Source organism: Oncorhynchus clarkii, chromosome 1 (genome assembly GCF_045791955.1).
Source record: "Oncorhynchus clarkii lewisi isolate Uvic-CL-2024 chromosome 1, UVic_Ocla_1.0, whole genome shotgun sequence".
Taxonomy (NCBI): domain Eukaryota; kingdom Metazoa; phylum Chordata; class Actinopteri; order Salmoniformes; family Salmonidae; genus Oncorhynchus; species Oncorhynchus clarkii.
In genome coordinates, this window is record NC_092147.1 from 15,383,719 (window position 1) to 15,405,676 (window position 21,958).

The 21,958-nt window shown below is 41.0% G+C and overlaps 1 protein-coding gene across 1 annotated transcript in view; it reads right to left on the reverse strand.

Moving 5' to 3' along the window:
- Window positions 1-12,378, reverse strand: part of LOC139368661 (glutamate receptor ionotropic, NMDA 3B-like) — a 103,420-nt gene extending 91,042 nt beyond the window's left edge. The window contains exon 1 of the mRNA XM_071107871.1: window positions 11,926-12,378. Coding sequence (XP_070963972.1) covers window positions 11,926-12,378 — 453 coding nt within the window. The remainder of the gene's footprint in view (window positions 1-11,925) is intronic.
- Window positions 12,379-21,958: the final 9,580 nt, after the last annotated feature.

Below are 21,958 nucleotides of genomic sequence, written 5' to 3' on the forward strand. Positions count from 1 at the left end.
AAATCTCTAATTAACCAACACCCATCTATTTTTGTGATGACTTGGATCTACCATTTGGTTTTGAAGTATTGAAACCAAACCATATGGATTTGAATGAAAAGTATTTGAATAAACATGAAAATGTGAATGTAAGAAGCGCACAATTTCAAATAGGCCACATGTCATATTAAACAGCATATAAACACTCTAAATAGGTTACATGTCATATTAAACAGCATGTAAACATTAAATAGTCAGGAGCTAGACAGGGAGCCTAAAATTAATTATTTAGGCTATTTAATTTCAATTATTTCAAGGCTATTGCCTACAAAGAAAAACAAGCATTTGTGAGTGCGACACAATAGGCTGGTAGGGACATAAAGAGCTCAGCATTTAAACAACATTTCATCAGATTAAATCAGCAGTCAATAAATTGAGCACATAGGCTGTGACTAACTTAGAATGAAATTTAAATTTAAAAAAAAATTACTTAATAAATAGTGCCTTTGAATTCATTTTTAAAATTCATTTTTAGAAACATGAGTTTGGACAGTCTGTGGCTTCAGGCTTTATTTGGAAATGTGCATGTACACTCTGGCCCAGCTAATGTTGCTAGCCTCAATTCTGATTTGTGCTCTGATATCTGTTTCACTGAAATCTGCTCTCGTAAAAGCCTGGGTTTTCTGCACGTTAACACTAGAAGCTTATTACCTAAATCGATCAATTGGAAGTGTGAGTTCACAGCTCCAATTCACCAAGTCTGTCCCCAAACAATTTGATTTGCTGGTTTTAAGCATTAAACTTTCAAATAGCTCTTTGTCGACTGTTGCTGGGCATTATCATCCTCCATCAGCACCGGCCTGTACCCTACCTGCCCTAAGCTTTTTCCTGGTCCCTTAAACTAAGTCTGAATTCGTCCTGCTAGGTGACCTAAACTGGGACATGCTTTATCCACCTGACCAAGTCCTAAAGCAATGGGACTCCCTAAATCTTTCTCAGATTATTACCAATCCCACAAGGTATGACTCCAAACACCCAGAAAGGCTACTCTCCTCGATGTTATCCTCACAAATAATCCTGATAGGTATCAGTCTGGTGTTTTCTGTAATGACCTTAGTGATCACTGTTTTACAGCCTGTGTTCGGCTGCTCAGTGAAAGACCTGTCCTGATTTGTCATAGACGCTTGCTAATAAACATTCATGAGCAAGCCTTCCTTCATGACCTGGCCTCTGTAAATTGGTATAGAATCAGCTTGATCCCCTCTGTCGAAGACTCTTGGACCTTCTTTTTTTATATCTTCAGTGGTATTGTTAACAAACACGCCCCCATAAAGAAAATTAGAATTAAAAACAGGTTCAGCCCCTGGTTCGACCGTGATCTTACAGAGTTATTCCACCTCAAAAATTGCATTTGGCGAAAGGCTTGGCACACGCAAACTCAGGCTGACTGGCTCTCGTACAGGCAAATGAGAATAAGTGCACTCAGGCTATCCAGAAGGCCAAAGTTAGTTACTTTAAGGAGCAGTTCACTCTTTGTGGGTCTAACCCCAAGAAGTTCTGGAAAACAGTTAAAGACCTGGAGAATAAACCGTCCTCCTCACAGCTGCCCATGTCCCTTAAAGTTGATGATGTGGTTGTTACTGACAAGAAGCACATGGCTGAGCTTTTTAATCACCACTTCGTTAAGTCAGGATTCCTTTTTGCCTCCTTGCCTGTCCAATATTTCCTCATCTCCCACCCCTTCTAATGCGACTAGCCCCGATGATCCTCCCTCTTTTTCCCCTGCCCAGCTACAAACTTTCTCCCTGCAGGCGGTCACTGAGTCCGAGGTGCAAAAGGAGTTCCTTAAACTTGACCCCCAAAAAACATCTGGGTCAGATGGTTTAGAACCTTTCTTCTTTAAGGTTGCTGCCCCTATAATCACCAAGCCTATCTCTGACCTTTTTAACCTGTCTCTTCTCTCTGGGTAGGTTCCCATTGTTTGGAAGGCAGCCACAGTTTGTCCTTTATTTAAAGGGGGAGCTCAAGCTGAGCCTAAATGTTATAGGCATATTTCTATTTTGCCCTGTTTATCAAAAGTGTTGGAAAAACTTTCTTGATGTCTATAGTATTCTCTCCGGTATGCAATCTGGTTTCCGCTCAGGTTATGGATGTGTCACTGCAACCTTAAAGATCCTCAATGATGTCACCATTGCCCTTAAATCTAAGCAATGTTGTGCTGCTATTTTTAATGACTTAGCCAAAGCTTTTGATACGGTAGACAATTCCATTCTTGTAGGCCAGCTAAGGGTATTTGGGTCTCTGAGGGGTCTTTGGCCTGGTTTGCTAGCTACCTCTCTCAAAGAGTGCAGTGTATAAAGTCAGAAAATCTGCTGTCTCAGCCACTGCCTGTCACCAAGGGAGTACCCCAAGGCTCGATCCTAGGCCCCACACTCTTCTCAATTTACATCAGCAACATAGCTCAGGCAGTAGGAAGCTCTCTCATCCATTTATATGCAGATGATACGGTCTTATACTCAGCTGGCCCCTCCCCGTATTTTGTGTTAACCGCTCTACAACAAAGCTTTCTTAGTGTCCAACAAGCTTTCTCTGCCGTTAACCTTGTTCTGAACACCTCCAAAACAAAGGTCATGTGGTTTGGTAAGAAGAATGCCCCTCTCCCCACAGGTGTGATTACTACCTCTGATGGTTTAGATCTTGAGGTAGTCACCTCATACAAGTACTCGGGAGTATGGCTAGACTGAACACTGATTTTCTCTCAGTACATATCAAAGCTGCAGGCTAAGGTTAAATCTAGACTTGGTTTCCTCTGTCGTAATTGCTACTCTTTCACCCCAGCTGCCAAACTAACGCTGATTCAGATGACCATCCTACCCATGCTAGATTACGGAGGCATAATTTATAGATAGGCAGGTAAGGGTGCTCTCGAGCGGCTAGATGTTCTTTTCCATTAGGCCATCATATTTGCCACCAATGCTCCTTATAGGACACATCACATCACTTCTGTAGACTGGTCATCTCTGTATACCCGTCGCCAGACCCACTGGTTGATGCTTATTTATAAAACCCTCTTAGGCCTCACTCCTCCCTATTTAAGATACCTACTGCAGCCCTCATCCTCTACATACAACACCCGTTCTGCCAGTCACATTCTGTTAAAGGTCCCCAAAGCACACATATACCTGGGTCGCTCGTCTTTTCAGTTCGCTGCAGCTAGCGACTGGAAACGAGCCGCAACAAACACTCAAACTGGACAGTTTTATCTCAATTTCTTCATTCAAAGACTTAATCATGGACACTCTTACTGACAGTTGTGGCTGCTTTGAGTGATGTATTGTTGTCTCTACCTTCTTGCCCTTTGTGCTGTTGGTTGTGCCCAATAATGTTTGTACCATGTTTTGTGCTGCTACCATGTTGTGCTGCTGCCATGTTGTGTTGCTACAGTACCATGTTGTTGTCATGTTGTGTTGCTACCATGCTGTGTTGTCATGTGTTGCTGCCATGCTATGTTGTTGTCTTAGGTCTCTCTTTATGTAGTGTTGTGTTGTCTCTCTTGTAGTGATGTGTTTTGTCCTATAGTTTTTATTTCATTTATTATTATTTTTAATCACAGCCCCTGTCCCCGCAGGAGGCCTTTTTCTTTTTGGTAGGCCGTCATTGTAAATAAGAATTTGTAATGTTTTTTTAAAGCTTGATGGTGCCTGGAGAGCGGGACAGCAGCGTAGAATACCCTTTACACACTTGCATAGCCACTGAGGATGCTAAACACCCTTTTGATCACTCTTGCAAGGCTGGGCAGAGATGCAGAGTTTTTATTTATTTTTCTATCGGTACAGTAGGCCTAAAGGTTTTTAGGCAAAACAACCTAATCAAAGTGGAAAGCTCCTTGAACATGGGAATATACCAGGCCTATTGGGCCAAAATCAATTAAGGCCTATTGTATAGATAATAGAACAAAAATGAATGAAAGGTTTAAGAGATCAGATTTTTAGTTTATGAATACTTTGCTACAATGACGTATTTAGTTATCTACCCACCTCGTTCCTTTCTTTTAACATGTGTACATAGTAAGTACACCATCATGTTTTCGGGATATGTGTCTTTTCAGATTCAACAATGATTATTTAGTTGTGGACACGACATCACCACACTCCCTCTCTTGGTCCTCATCTTTGTAAGTCACCTTGATTTAGCACCTGTGTGTTTTATCAGTTTCTTTATGAAAATATTCAGCGAACTCCATGACATTAGCTAAAGCAAGGGGCTAAAGCAGCACACAAGTAGGCTACAAATGCATGCTGGGCCGGGCATGTCCTGAGCTCGTGGAGTGAGTGCCACTGGAGCAAATTGGTACAGACGAGAAGGCCGACGCTCCAGCTTTTAGGAATCTTACTCCGAGTCAAATTGGGAATGCTCCGCTCCTCGCTCCAGCTCCGTTCCTCACGCCAGCTCCATTCCAGCTCCACTCCACTCACATACTCTGCCCGGAGGAAAGGGAAATGGAGCTACTGTATATGTCAGCATATTCTGAATCCCATTTCTCATGTTTTCTAACACCCATCCCTGAGGTCTGTTAAAGCCTCTTAGTGTGAACAGCAACGCCTCTTATTGGTGGGGGAAATAGCAAACAGAAATAGGTCAAAGTTCAGATGCTGCCCAAATAGGAATGCGCCTCTGAAACGAATAGAAGAATCAGGGGTGTCAAACCAGGTCCCTTCTCTTTAATCACCTTTGCTAGACATTTGTGAACCAAATCCCCTTTGATGACTCATCTCCTCTAGTTCTGCTGTGGCAAAGTCTTGGGGAAGGGGGAGTTTTAATCGTCTTGCTCCCTGCCCTTTGTCCCTTGAGCGGAAACTGGACCTGCGGTATGAAAGGAAGGCCTCTATCTGTGGTGCTCAGGAGTCTACTGACTCAGACCTTTTTCCTCTAATGCACTGGCCTGCCTTGACTTCCACCACTACAAGCCCAACTTCTGCTGCAGACAGCAAAGCCCGGATTGGGCGGTAAAGAAACACATTGACACAAAAGAGCTTTCACACCAGAGCTTTACCCCTTATTTAACAAAGCAGTCAAGAATCTCACTAAAGATAATCCCAATTAAATGTTACACTCAAGTAAATTGCATAAGGAGGAAAGTTAGCCTTTCTGAAAGTTGTGCCTTTGCCCTCTATCATTGGTATGGAGCAAGATATTTATCCACTGAGAAATAAGATTAAATGAGATTCTAGAATTATGAAGCGAAGGGGGGCAAATTGCTGAATATTTCTGAGAATCAATCCACTTGGCCCAAACGCAGCAGAAAAAGGCACCATGACAGTTAATGTCTCAGGAGTTCTCAAATGAGAACATGGTATGATTACTGTTAATTCTGTTTGCATTAGAGGTACATCACAGCTTGGTATTTTAATCTTGAAAAAAGGGGCTCCCGAGTGACTCAGCGGTCTAAGGCACTGCATCTCAGTGCTAGAGGCGTCTCTACAGACCCTGGTTCGATTCCAGGCTGTATCACAACCGGCTGTGATTGGGAGTCCCATAGGGCGGCGCACAATTGGCCCAGCGTCGTCCGGGTTTGGCTGGGGTAGGCGGTCATTGTAAATAAGAATTTGTTCTTAACTGACTTGCCTAGTTAAATAAAAGCTAAATTTAAAAAATGAAAGGACTTGGTATATACTGTGATATTAGCTTAATCGTTGTGCAATATTAACAAACCATTTATAACCAACACATAAAACTGGCAGCGTTAATTGCATGTCACACTCACTATGACCATTTCCATTGAGCAAATAATTAGAGGTTTAGCTCTACAGTTAAGAGAAGTCACAATCATGTCTGCTTGCCACAAACAACAGCACATCTTCAAACAGATTACAGGGTTTTGATAGCGATTCACTTTTAAAGCTTCGAAACAGGCTGCGCCTCACATCTCAAGTGATGATCGGTTCATTTATAAGCACGCTTGCATTACAAGTGCAGTCGGCAAACTCGCCCGGGAAAGCAAAGTATGACAATCTCGGTTTGCAAGACCTCACCATGCTTGTTAAAGCAAACATTTCACCAGAACAGCAGGGACCATCTTTCAGCTTAATCCACTCACAGAGCCCATAGTTCTATCTCAGTGTCTGATCTAAAGTAGACTCGGCTCTAGGCACTAATATGCATCTCAAAGGAGCTGGAAGCCAGCCAATCCCCCCTTTCTAATAAGGCATTGTGTTCTACAAGCCCTCTATATTACTCACTGTCATCAATTTTTTGTTTCACAACATGTGCCACAGTGCAGACCAATGAGAGCTTTTAGACTGATTGGCAGACTGAAGAAGGCAAGGGAGAGGAACTTTATTGTGTCTAAGATCCTCATCTCTGCTCTTCCCCATGTATGTAATGCCATTCCCATACCAGCATCACACTTTTTACAGGATTGAAAGGCTCTTTGTGTCGCCTTCATATTGTGTGAAACGCAATGTATACAATACTGAACATAGCATATGACCTAAATAAAACTATGACATGTAGACATTGAATAAATGATATCCTGGCACAGGGATCATCCTATTTTTCAAAGTCATTTTAGATGCAGAGTAAGACATCAAAGGCCATGTCATTAACCCATCAGTGTTTCCCTCCAGTACCCCCAAAAGCGCATTTTTGTTGTTGTAGCCCTGGACAAGCACATGTGATTATATTTGTGTCTAAGTGTCTTTGTCCGGGGAGACAACACATTTTGTTTTATTGCACTTCCCAACATACATTACAACAAAATGTATGGGCAAAACAACCTGGCTAAACAACGTTAGCTGACATGGGCTAGTTGATCTGTACATTTCTGAGAAGTTATAAATATCTCTCCTAGTGGAGCTAATGGACTCATCAGGGCCTTAGATAACCTCTACATATCGGTATCGGACGATAATTCCACCGGTAACCGATATTCAATAGAATGAAAAAAGAGAACCTCATGCTTATCTGTACACTTGCAGCCATTCTCATGATATGTCATTCATTTCACAATGTAAGAAATCAACACTTGAAGCATACAGTATTTCTTTGACAATTGCTCTTTTGGATAGAATTCAGAGTGGAAAAATGTAACGTATTAATTTCCCCTGCGTAAAACAGTACATTAGCAGATATCGGTATTGGTAAGTTTTGTCCCCCCCCAAAAATCGGAATTGGACCCCCAAAAACATATTGGTCGGGCTCTAGACATGACTCCTGCAATACTACTCATGTAAATTCATGGCACATTTCTGAACACTGTCATGACACAGAGTGATTTACTGGGCAGTTGACTTGTTGGCTAACCATGTGTGTCATGACATTGTAAAATTTTTGTAATGAATGATTCTGACACGTTTCAGGTCCTGCTGATCATAGCATTATCTAGCAGAATCTAGTGAATTGGTATTAAACAGGTGGGTGGACTGTGTGTGAGTTCCGCCTCCCATCTCTTTCCCCGCTCAGTCAAGTGATAATTTAAAAGTCAGTTAAGGAACCCTCCAAAGCGATTTTAATGGGCAGACATTAAACAAGACAAATGTGTGCTCTTTTCCCTCCCTACCCTAAGATTTAGTGTGTGATTTTTTTCCTTTAAATATGTTAGAGTACCTTCCTTGTGATATAAGCCGTCTGAAACTGGTAAGGCCTGTACAGCACATGAAGACACACTGACGTAGCAACTACGCACATGTCAGGACAGGAGCATCAACAGCTGAAAGACAAGCACACACAATCCCGTGGCCTGCCACCACATCAACTGACAAACACCAACTGACAAATCAAATCAAATTGTATTTGTCTCATGCGCCGAATACAACAGGTTCACCTTACAGTGAAATTCTTACTTACAAGCCCTTAACCAACAATGCTTTAAGAAGTTCAGAAAAAAGTGTTAAGTAAAAAATAAATAAGTAAAACATTTTAAATAGAAGTAACAAATAATTAAACAGCAGCAGTAAAATAACAATAGCGAGGCTATATACAGGGGGTACTGGTACAGAGTCAGTGTGTAACGGCATTCCTCTTCCTCGTCTGAGGAGGAGTAGTGAGAAGGAGGACCAATGCGCAGCGTGGTAAGTGTCCATAATGTTTATTTAAAGACATAAACTGAACACTACAAAACAATAAACGTGAAACGAACGAAACAGTACCGTGTGGCAACAAACACTCACACGGAAACAAACACCCACAACTCAAAAGTGAAACCCAGGCTACCTAAGTATGATTCTCAATCAGAGACAACTAACGACACCTGCCTCTGATTGAGAACCATACTAGGCTGAACTCAAAACCCCAACATAGAAAAACACACATAGACTGCCCACCCCAACTCACGCCCTGACCATACTAAATAAAGACAAAAAAAAGGAAATAAAGGTCAGAACGTGACACAGTGTGCTGATTAGTCGAGGTAATTGAGGTAATATGTACACTAACGTTCAAAAGTTTGGGGTCACTTAGAAATGTCCTTGTTTTTGAAAGAAACGCTATTTTTTTTGTCCAATAAAATAGCATCAAATTGATCAGAAATACAGTGTAGACATTGTTAATGTTGTAAATGACCTCTGTCCAGTGTCTGTGTTCTTTTGCCCATCTCAATCTTTTTTTTTATTGGCCAGTCTGAAATATGGCTTTTTCTTTGCAACTCTGCCTAGAAGGCCAGCATCCCGGAGTCGTCTCTTCACTGTTGACGTTGAGACTGGTGTTTTGCGGGTACTATTTAATGAAGCTGCCAGTTGAGAACTTGTGAGCCGCCTGTTTCTCAAACTAGACACTCTAATGTACTTGTCCTCTTGCTCAATTGTGCACTGGGGCCTCCCACTCTTTCTATTCTGGTTAGAGACGGTTTGTGCTGTTCTGTGGAGGGAGTAGTACACAGCGTTGTACGAGATCTTCAGTTTCTTGGCAATTTCTCGCATGGAATAGCCTTAATTTCTCAGAACAACTATAGACTGACGAGCTTCAGAAGAAAGGTCTTTGTTTCTGGCCATTTTGAGCCTGCAATCGAACCCACAAATGCTGATGCCCCAGATACTCAACTAGTCTAAAGAAGGCCAGTTTTATTGCTTCTTCAATCAGAACAACAGTTGTCAGCTGTGCTAACATAATTGCAAAAGGGTATTCTAATGATCAATTATCCTTTTAAAATTAGAAACTGGGATTAGCTAACACAACGTGCCATTGAATCTCAGGAGTGATGGTTGCTGATAATGGGCCTCTGTACGCTTATGTAGATATTCCATTTAAAAAATCAGCCGTTTCCAGCTACATTAGTCATTTACAACATTAAGAATGTCTACACTGTATTTCTGATCAATTTGATGCTATTTTAACGGACAAAAAACTTGATTTCCTTTAAAAAAAAGGACATTTCAAAGTGACCCCACACTTTTGAACGGTAGTGTACATGTAGGTAGAGTTAAAGTGACTATGCATAGATAATAAACAGCAAGTAGCAGTAGGGTAAAAGAGCGGTCTGTGTAGCCCTTTAATTAGCTGTTCAGGAGTCTTATGGCTTGGAGGTAGAAGCTGTTAAGAAGCCTTTTGGACCTAGACTTGGCTCTCCAGTACCGCTTGCCATGCAGCAGCAGAGAGAACAGTCTATGACTAGTGGAGGGTGGAGGCACAGACATACAGCTAAAGGTGTGCTTTTATCTAGAATCCTTATTTGCTACATCCACTTTGGGACTTAAAATTAAGCAAATACCCATTGATTCTTGAAGAATATAACTTAATATAAATGCCTCATGAGCTTAGTTCAACTGTCGTACCCCATCAGAACCCCAAATAAAAGCTTGTTTTACTCCAATGTTTGCAAATAATATAAATGTAAACAAATACTATCTAGCCTCAAAACAGGGTTAAAACTATAATTTTGATATCAATGATGGTCAGTCCTTGCATCCATAGCTGTCTATGAATTTGAGAGTGGTTACAGGTTACAGGCCCATCCCTCAGCTTTTTACCTAAACAGAGGCAGGTTAAACAGAGGCGGGTTTCATAAAGTTGCTTTCCCTCCTCTCCTTTATCTGCACTGATTTGAAAAAGCAGGATAGGTGGAAGCACACTTACTGCCCATTTGCGTAGACAGCTGTCCAGTTCTTTCATGTTAGTGCCGATAAGGAAAAAAGGGAAGCACCCATTGACGAGAGAGAAACTGAGAGACAGAGAGAGACAATGAGAGGGTGACAGACCGACAGACAGAAAGAGACAGAGAACAACCATAAGAGAGCCACAGCTAGAGACTCCTGCTGGAACTGCCAGAGTGAGCTCTCTGAGAAATCATGCTATGGCAGGCTGCCTGACTGACTGACTGGCTGACTGACTGGGGTGGCTCAGCTGGTGGTGTGGAACTGTCACCATTATTCAGGAGTATCTTAAACCTGGGACAGGTGCATTAGATACAGCATGACAGGCCTGCAGGGTCAGACAGAGACTGCCAGAGCCCAGCCAAACCCCCTGTCATCTCATGCGGTGCTGATCAAACTCTCTGAAAGACAGGGCAGGATGCAACATTAGCCATTGTTGTGGTGTGATCTTGATTTTGATGGCAAAATTAATACAAAATGAGACAAGAGTGCAAGCTTTCAATCAGTATAGGCATACTGTAACTGCACTTCCCAGTTTTGTGTCTCAAACTCTAACCCCTGCCTCCCTTTCTCTCTCAGATTTGAGGGAAAGCTCTCCCCAAGAATTCCCGAGCTTGCAGTGATCAAAAGGAATCTTATCATTTGCAAGATGTATGTGCACATCGTCTCCCTTGCATGCCAAGGGGAATAGCAATACCAACTCCACTTACACTGTGAAATCATACATATTTTCAGAGACATATTGAATGAAAGATGGTGAAATTCTCTCAAGTACACGGCCTTGTCCCTTATCAACAAGGCGAATGAACAATGTCATGGTCTCTCTAGAAGTTACCGATATGCAACATTTTGAGGGAAATCATTGCGGAACCTTTTTACCATGACAGTCACGTTGCTTCACATTGCTCCGAAGTCACTGACGTTCTATAATATGCAGATAGAAGTGTGTGTAGGTAGGTAAAAAAAAAGTCATTGTCAAGTCATTGTAAAAATAAGAATTAGTTCTTAACTGACTTGCATAGTTAAATAAAGCTAAAATAAAAAAATAATTTTCATATGTAAAAATGCAGAAGGCTAATCTAGGTTTTAGAAGAAAACAAACAAATACTCTGCCTTCGGATGACGCCTCTTGTGTTGCAATAATATGCTGATTAGCTGTAGCTCATTCCATGTCACCAAGATTCACATAGGGCGAATCAATAACCATTACTAGTGAGTCTGCGGTGGACAACAGCATTTCACACAGCACAATGAGCACATAATCACATTATGGCCCAAATGCAAACATATACATTGGCAATGTATTCTGCTCACTTATAAATGAGAAACGAATGGCTTCAGGACGGAATGGAAAGTATAGCCTATGATGGAAATCATTTTTGGATTACAACCAGTGCCCTCTCGCACAGTGCTCTACCGCGACAGACCTTGTATGTGATCAGTTCAACAATTGCACCTACTTTTGAATAAAATCTCCCTTGAAAACGAAATGTCAGATTCAGAGGGAAAATGTCATATTATAAGGACCAAAACCCTGACACTGGGGGTAGAAATCGAAAAAGGCAAGTTGGAGAGACAAAATAGTGGCTACTCGGCATAAGACTACTGCAACTGTATTCACGTGCTCTTTTCATAATATATATATCCACACATGTATTATATAAAGCTAGATCTCCAGAAAACCCTGTTAACTGCACATACTACCCTAGTTTTCGATTGGGGGGTGAATGCTGCGCGACACTTTTTGCGCACACTGACACAACATAACGCACAGATAGACATATGAATTGCCAAAGTTACCTGACAACAAACACTGTATAGACAACTTAATCTGTGACATAACTGCATGTAAACGCGTTACCTGTGTTTTCAGAGGCTCTCCGTATTCAATGATGCTTATAAAAGGTATTTCCAAAAATGAAGCCATAAATTCCACTTGTACGATCTCTTCCTGGGTCTGGGGGAAGGCGAGCACAGCGGAGACCCCCTGAACAACGATAGCCTGACAAACACACCTGAAAAGGGACTCGGGGTCTCCTTTTGCTGGCTCTTGGGGAACCACTTCCAGGCTCAGGTTGAAAGGTAGAAAGTTGTCCCCAGTTTGAGCGAGACCGGCGAGGGCGCGGTTCAGGGCAGCCTGCACCCTGGCCGTCTGGCGGGTGGGCAGAAGGGCACCAAGGCGCACGGTGTTTCCTATCTGCGCCAGAATGTGACACGGCTGGGGATGGAGGTGACAAGGGTCGATGTAGAACTGTAGAATCACTTGGAATCCGAAGTAAAAGTATGCCAATAATCTCGAGAAGATTAAATTCATCCTGCTGCGCTCTCAAACAGAATGAGGTATTGTCAGAAGATAGCATCGCTTGCCTTATTTCCTTCTTCCTTTTTCTTTGCTGTATGGTCCTTTATTCCTTTTTGTTGACGATTATATGACCAGTGATCTACAGATGGAGTTACATTGAGAATGTGTGACTAGGAGAAGGGGAGGGGGTGCACGATGGAAAGGCGGAGATACCACTGGACTGTCATCCTCAGAGAACACTAGCGGAACAGCAGTTGCGAGGCTGGAGTATTGGAAGGGTTGTTGGCAAATGAAGACACATTTGTTTATTTCGAACTTGCATTTTTTTTTACTTACTAGCTTTAGTAAAAAGTGAAACCACCTCATTAAATAACTCTCATTAACCAGATGTATAATAAACAGCCTTTGTGAAAAAGATTTGGGGTGGCATTCATTTAATACACCAACCTGAAACTGTTGCTCTCAATTCCAAATGTATTTACACAAATGCCTCCGGGCATCAAAGCTCGTGCTCAGGATCTATTTTTTTAATGAATGTCCAAAAGAGGTGTGACACTCCTGAGAGTGAGCAAGTGATTGGACCAAAAAGCGGAATTGCGCAGGCGTCGGATGACTTGGCACGCGCAGAGGACATGGGTAAATAAATCTCCATGGTAAATCGGCTTTTAAACCCAGGATAAAATACAGTCTCAGCTGGAGAGAGGCCAAACTAACTTTGGGAAACTGCACTGAATCAACCTGAACAGTTCCTTTGAGTTGTTTTTATTTGTTACCGCCAAGTCACGAATTGGAGTCCATGGGCTATGAGTGTCTTGAAATAAAAGCACAATCTAAACGCATCCTATGGAACTGATTTTGATATAGCTATACATGCGTGTCAATGTGTGTATAATTACATATAACACACCAGGTAGGCTATAACAGGTGCACTTACAATGTCATTTCAATTACGATTTGAAGTTGGACCTTTATAGTCAAAGTTTATGTTGAAATACATTATGAAATAGACATAGTCATTGTATATCAGCAATAGACTTGATGCACATAATCTAAAAGTCCTCCATTTTATGGAAATGGCGAAAAATATCTAGCAGCACTATTGGACTATCATCTATGTGACTGTAATTTGGTTATGATAAGCAACACATATTTATGTGGATTGCTTTGTGAGGCGTTCTTGAACTGTTAATATCATGGTGCTCAAAACAACGATTTATGGTACTGAATGAATGCAAAGACAAGGCGCTGTAAACAAACATTGCAGAAAATCAAATATTCAGACCATGTTATTTACTACCAGTCAATACCAGCACCAATTAAAAACCTTGTGTAGATAAAACAGATAGGCCTACTGAATGAACTCTTTTGACATTTCACTAGAAGAATATTGGCCCACCAATTGGCATGATTTTTTAAATATTTTTTTAACCAAGGTCATTAACCAGAATAGCTTACTGATACTACCGTAACATTGTCAGAGGCTAAACAAGAGGGTTGTTTGGTTTATATAGGCCTCCTGTGGGATTACTGGGAATAAAATACATTTAACAAAAACCTTCAAACACTTATTTTTACAAGTGTTTATTTTTCAGCTTTATAATTTCCAAACACAATCAACCAAGACGTGTTAAAAAGTTCTGTCACTAACCACGTTTCCATCCAGTCATTTCATGCAGATGAATTATTTTCCTGGCTGATGGAAACATTAAATCCCGGTAGAATTGTATAAATGCTGACAGACAATTTGCTTGTTTGACATAGTGAGATCTTTTTATGGAAGTTAAATTAATTATGCGAGAAATTATGGTGGAAACGCCTTTATGTGCAAATATTGATCTAGCCTAATAACCATCATATCGAAGTAAACTTGGAGTCACGTGATGATATGTTGCGTGGTATATGGAGCCAGATAGCTGCCAAAAGGTTTAATGTACATATCCTTAGGATTGTAAGAAAATCCCTGCATAAAACATGAAATGTAAACGTGAAATTTTATCTGTGAACATACAAACACCATTTCACGATTACAGACTAACATTTTAGGCTTGAACCAATCTTGTGTTGCAATTCTGACGTACAATAATACCTTTCAGAGTTTTAGCAGTTTCATCTCACCAACAAACAAAAAACATACACCAAACGGCCTGTGATGAGTGAAACACTAACAAGCATAACACAGTATAAAAAAAAATCGGAAGTCAGGGAAACTGGAAATAGGTATCCTGCACGTTTTCAAGTTTTCAAGTTAAAAGATGGCGTCAACAGATATGGCAGCTCTGCTTCTAGCTCCTAAGAATTGTTGCAGTATTTTGTTTTTGTGTGTATTATTTCTTACATTATTAGCCCACAATTGTTTTTTGTGTTATTACATACAGCCGGAAATAACTTTTGGATATCAGAGTGGCGGTAACTCGCCAGCATTACAACCAGGAATACGACTTTCCCGAATTGGATCCTTTGTTCGTATCCCCAGGGCAATTTAACTTTTCCAGAGGCTGCTCCAAAACACCGCCGGCGGAGAAGAGGTATTCAGAGTGGACTTCTAGACCGACTCAGGAGGCGTGCACACCATCCACCACTTCAGAGTATATTACTCGCTAATGTTCAGTCTATGGATAATAAAGTAGACAAGCTCAGGCCGAGGATTTCCTTTCAGAGAGACATCAGGGATTGTAACATACTCTGTTTCACGTAAACATGGCTCTCTCGGGATATACAGTCCCCATCCATACAGCCAGCTGGGTTCTCAGTACACCACGCCGACGGGAATAAAGAACTCTCCGGGAAGAAGAAAGGCTGGGGTGTATATTTAATAATTAAATACTCATGGTGTGATTGTGATAACAAATGCTCACCATATTACCCCCCAAGAGAATTCTCTTCGGTTATAGTAACAGCTGTGTATATTCCCCCTCAAGCCGATACCACGATGGCCCTCAAAGTATTTAACTGGACTTTATGCAAACTGGAAACCACATATCCCGAGGCCGCTTTTATTGTAGCTGGGGATTTTAACAAAGCAAATCTGAGGAAAACGCTACCGAAGTTCTACGAAAACATTTACTGTAGTACTCTCCCTGAGTTAACGTTGGACCACTGCTACTCAACTTTACTAAATGCCTACAAGGCCCTCCCCCGCACTCCCTTCGGCAAATCTGATTAAGTCTCCATTTTGCTCCTCTCCTTCTATAGGCAGAAACTCAAACATGAAGTACCCATGCTAAGGTCTATTCAATGCTGGTCTGACCAATCTGAATCCATGCTTCAAGATTATTTTGATCACGTGGACTGGGATATGTTCAAGGTAGACTCTGAGAATGACATTGACGAATACACGGATACGGGGACTCACATAAACTGGAAATAGGTATTAAATAGTTCATCAGGAAGTTTATAGGAGATGTTGTAACCACTGTGACTATTAAAACTTACCCAAACCAGAAACCGTGGATAAATAGCAGCATTTGTGTAAAACTAAAAGCACAAACCACCGCATTTAACCAAGGCAAGGTGACTGGGAATATGGCAGAATACAGTGTAGTTATTCCCTCCGTAAGGTAATCAAACAGGAAACACGTCAGTACAGAGACAAAGTGGAGTCGCAATTCAACGGCTCAGACACAGTATGTGAAAGGGTCTACAGATATTCATGGACTACAAAGGGAAATCAGCCACGTTATGGACACCGACATCCCTAAAACCCTCACAAACTTTTACAGATGCACAATTGAGAGCATCCTGTCGGGCTGTATCACCGCCTGGTACGGCAACTGCACCAACCGCAACCGCAGGGCACTCCAGATGGTGGTGCGGTCTGCCCAAGATATCACCGGGGGCAAACTACCTGCCATCCAAGACACCTACAGCACCCGATGTCACAGGAAGGTCAAAAAGATCAAGGACATAAACGACCCGAGCTACGTCCTGTTCACCCCGCTATCATCCAGAAGGCAAGGTCAGTACCGGTGCATCAAAGCTGGGACCAAGAGACTAAAAAGCAGCTTCCATCTCAAGGCCATCAGACTGTTAAATAGCCATCACTTGCTTCCACCCGGTTACGTAACCCTGCACCTCAGGGGCTGCTGCCCTATATACATAGACTTGGAATCACTGGCCACTTAAATCATGGAACACTAGTCACTTTAATCATGTTTAAATAATGTTTGCATACTGCTTTACCCATCTCATATGTATATATTTATTAATTATATTCTTTTACTTTTAGTTAGTATGTATTGTTGTGAACTGTTAGATACAACTGCACTGTTGGAGCTAGAAACACAAGCATTTTTGCTACACCTGCAATAACATCTGCTAAATATGTATATGTGACCAATAAAAGTGGATTTGATTTAATTTCTCTATTACTCAGTTGAGTTTACTTCACATTTAGGAAGCTAATATAATGGATTTGTTTGCCAGCGCAAGTCTACATAGCACTAGCTGTATTATGCCTTCAACAGTGAAGTTTCAGTCCGCTAGGTGTTTCTCTCTACAGCATCAAATCAAATTCAGTGAAATGCTTACTTACAAGCCCTGAACCAACAATACCAGTTTTAAGTCAAATAAGTGTTAAGTAAAAAATAGATAAGTAAAAAAGTAAAAAATAAAACAAACAAATAATTAAAGAGCAGCAGTAAAATAACAATAGCGAGGCTATATACAGGGGTACCGGTGCAGAGTCAATGTGGTTAGTCGAGGTAATTGAGGTAATATGTACATGTAGGTAGAGTTAAAGCAACTATGCATAGATAATAAACAGAGTAGCAGCAGCGTAAAAGTGGGGAGGGGAGGGTAAAAGAGGGGAGTATTTGTCAATGCAAATAATCTGGGTAGCCATTTGATTACACTGTTCAGGAGTCTTATGGCTCGGGGTAGAAGCTGTTAAGAAGTCTTTTGGACCTAGACTTGGCGCTGCGGTACCGCTTTCTGTGCAATAGCAGAGATAACAGTCTATGACTAGAGGGGCTGGAGTCTGACAATTTTTAAGGTCTTCCTCTGACACCGTCTGATATAGAGGTCCTGCATGGCAGGAAGCTTGACCCCAGTGATTTACTGGGCCGTACACACTACCCTCTGTAGTGCCTTGTGGTTGGAGGCCAAGCTGTTGCCATACCAGGCAGTGATGCAACCAGTCAGTATGCTCTCGAGTGTGTATTTAAATCCATGTGTGTATTCAAAATTATCTAAATTCTCCAAAGTTCTTTAGCCAATCACTTTAATAATTCAGTGTTTAATTTAGGCCTATACAAATACAAAAAATAGTCCCTCAACTTGTAGGCATTGCAATTTAGGCTATCATTTTGGGTACTGGTGTCTTGCGGAATAATTTTAGAACTCTATTTGTGTTTTATAACTGTTTTTATTATAGGCCCCTTAAAAAGAGACCCTAGCTCACAGGCCTCTAAATATAGCCTCTAAATACATGTTAAACAAAATAGTTGAAGAAGCACATGCAGTGGCTGATAGGGAAAACAGATCTGTCAATAAGAATAGGCTGTAGATAGTCTTGACCATTTGGGACTCCTTGTCTATTTCGCTCAGGACAGGTTATAGCCAAGACTGAATCAGTATTTTGTTTTGTCTCATTTATTAATATGGATATAGCCTCTGCGTGATGTGGTTGTGCAATGCAAATGGCTGTAGCAAGCCTACATACAGAGTGGAATTCACTAATACAACAGTCAAAAGGCCTAATATAAGGCCTACAGTCCGTGCTCAAAAATACTGGAAAAAGTGTGATTCATTAGGTTACATGATCACCACAGTAGCCCCACGCAGCCATAAAAATAAATGCGATTATATGGCCATTAAATAACACACAACAGCATGGCATATTTAGATGGTGGTATAGGCCTAGCCTAAATCATATTACTTTCTATTTTGCAGCTCTGGCATTTATTCTAGACAAGGCTCTTCTGTGTCTTTATAGTATCATTCTCACACAAGTCAGTTGCTGAAGGCCCAAGTCTATACTACGCCATCTACTGCTATAACGTCGTTATCAATTGCCGTTCTAAAACAGACTCTAGACTTTTATTTTGGAAATGAAACCGGAAGCTGCAAAGAAACTCTAACATCTGCGCTAGAGTTGCTTGATTGACGAGCCAACTTCAACTAGCTATGCTCGGTTCATGTTCTTTGCAGATGCCACATTTCTGACAAAAGTTTGTACATACAAAAAAGATATCTAACCGATTAAAGGGAGACATAAAGTAAGAATTGAACATGTAAATGTTTATTCATAGTCGTAACAACATCTGTATGTTTACAGATCTAATTTAACAGTTATGTTTCATTCATGTCTTTTCTTACGATCCTAACGATACGTACGTTCAATCTTTTGGTAGCTATCTGGCTCCATAGGGGTCCTCCCACTACCACTCGAGAAGCAGTTTATTAGGCTACAGATGAAATAAGTTATGATGAACTTTACAGGGTGGTGAATATACTGGCGAACATGCAAGGTGATGGATGAGCTTGATCCTCCTTTCCAATCAATACTGAGAGTCATATTCTGGTGACATGCTTGGTTGCCGTTTGAGAAATACAAATAATATCGCTCTTACCTCATCATGTATCTGCCAGCTGTTGGCTAGAGCGCACGTGCCAAGACTAGAGTGGGCACATTCACTATTTAACGCAACAGTTTTTATGACAAAACCATCAGTAGAGCTGAAAATGTGGTGGAAACCCATCTAACTTGTAGTTTTCATTCTGCACAAGAGAATTTAACTGCAAAAGTACTTTTTATGTGCACCACATCATAGCACACAACCTTTTATTTGCAAAAAGCTAGTTTGATGGAAACGTCTCTGGTAGGAAAATGGGCATATTGTTTTATGCAGATTTGAGCATATTGGCCTGAAAATCTGTCGCAAATTGGATGGAAACCTAGCTAGTGGTATTCAAACATTTCAATAGAATTTTGGAGGGCTTGCAACTAATTGTTTCTCCCTAGAATACATCTGTTACTCAGGGTTTCAACCTTTTTTTCCCCATCTGAGGAGGACAATTGACATTTCTTGCATTACTTAATGCTTAATTTACGCAAGTGGCATATTAATTGGCTTTTTAATTCAAACACTGCTGGGGAATATGTTCAAAAGCTTGCTAAGAGGAATGACTGGTGAGGCTTCCCTCTGCTCCGCACGGGTAAACTTGTGTGTCCCTCTTTCCCAGCAGTCAGTTTTCTGCCTTTCATTTACAGCACGAAGCCCCAAGCCGTCTGTTGAGGTGGGCATTTGTGAGGCACAGATAATAGCTTGAAGTGTCTCTAGATATCAATCTGTCTACCTGGAACTCCCTCTACAGTGTTAAATTAAAAAGGAGCTGGAGTGTGAAATGTAGTTTTTGACAACAAATTAAACGCACCCCTGGTTTACATGGTTTAGTGAGAGAGGGGTGGGGGGTATGTTGAAACAGGTCACCTCCTCAGGCAATATGAGGCGGTCTATTTACTTGTGTGTTAACCCTGAAGGAAAACAGCGAATCCACTAGGCCGATTGTTCAATCTACCTGTAAATGTGCAACACTGGAGAGCGTATCATTACAATCTCTCAATTGCTAAAGTACTGGCTGAATACTCAATGGTAACATATGGCGAGATCAGGAACGCTGATACTTTAGTATGACGTTAACATTTGCAGTGTGGGTATTGTATGCCAACAACAATGAAGACCTTAATTTGGGTATCAGTGGTATTTGTGAGACATTTAGAGGATGTTACACACAATCCAGTTTGAGACCTGTCACAAATTTTCTGAGAAGAAAGTCAACTCTACAAATCCAAGAGAGAAATTGGGCCTCTAGATATTACCCAAAACGAAAGAAACCTACTTAATCTACCTAACCCAGACCATAATGACCTGGAATTAAATCAAACACTGATTAAAGCCAATCCACGTCCTTTACATTGAAGAGAATTCTGAACTAAAATGTAGTAAAATAAGGTAGACTATATACAACTTCGGAGAAGAGATATTAGACACTCAGATCTAACGGTAGCTCGTTAAGTACTTCTCTCTTGCATTAACCAAGCATTACCCCTTCCCTTAAACTTACATTCTGATTTAATTTCTCCAATTCCACAAGTCTCTGTGAGATTGACTGCAGAAATTGGACATAAATTCCACAGCACTGGAAGCCCAACACATTTCCTGCTTGAGAACCAGCAGGCAAAACCTCATCAATCTGCTAGAAACATGGCTAATTCCCTCAGACTGCACAACCACGCAGCTGTTAAATCTGGTTTGCCCAATCAATCCTACATGGGAATAATGCATCACTATGGAATCTTTCACTTCAACTGCGATCCCACCCAAGCGATGGGAAAGGCAGACAATGCTCAGACCCATTAGTTACTGCTGGTACCTCTGTCAGCGAAGCACCCCCACCCAACACAAACACACACCCACCCTCCTACACCCCATACAACTACCCATGGCCACTTCTCCTGGATCTACTATTGATAAGCACCCAATATCAAGTGCCTTGTGATTACATCCAAGTTAATCTCAGAAAAAAAATGTTTTGCTCATTCTTTAAATGATAACTAGAAGGTGTCTGAAAATAAATGGTTGCTAACGTGATGTTTTATGGTGCATTGTACAACACAAAAACCTCCCAGTACTCACTGGATGAACACTAAGGGAGAGAGCTTTGAATAACTAACCATATAATGTCATATCTGAAAGGGGCTTTAGAGAAAGAGTCTATAGCAGTGGAGGCTGGTGGGAGAAACTATAGGAGGATAGGCTCATAGTAATGGTTGAAATTGAATAAATGGTACGGTACCAAACATATGGAAACCACGTTTGACTCCATTCCATTTATTCAATTTCAGCCAATACAATGAGCACGTCCTCCTATAGGCCCTTCCACCAGCCTCCACTGGTGTATGGGTACTTTCCTCAGCACATTCTCTGCCTTGCACATTTGTACCATGCATTTAAGTTTTAAAAGAGTGAGGTGGCGGTAATCTCCTCAAAATAAACTTTGAATAATGTGTTAGTCACCATATCATCAGATTCTTTTAGCTAACAATTGCCATGTTGATTACAAGCAGTAGGGACTCATGCTGACAAAACATTAAATTAAAAAAGGCTTGTGCACATGCCTGTCTACTCTAATACAGTAGTTACCTGAACATTAGGAATGCAACAGGAATGCTATGAGGATTGCCATGTTGAGGTGGTAGGTAAATGTAATCTTAATTGGATTTTGTCCTCAGGATTATGCAAAGTGCAAAAACACTGTATTTTCTCAACTGCTAATCCACCTGAAAATGGTTTCGATGTTCATACTGCTCTATAACAGTTATATTCCGATGTTCATACTGCTCTATAACAGTTATATTCCGATGTTCATACTGCTCTATAACAGTTATATTCCGATGTTCATACTGCTCTATAACAGTTATATTCCGATGTTCATACTGCTCTATAACAGTTATATTTCGATGTTCATACTGCTCTATAACAGTTATATTTCGATGTTCATACTGCTCTATAACAGTTATATTCCGATGTTCATACTGCTCTATAACAGTTATATTCCGATGTTCATACTGCTCTATAACAGTTATATTCCG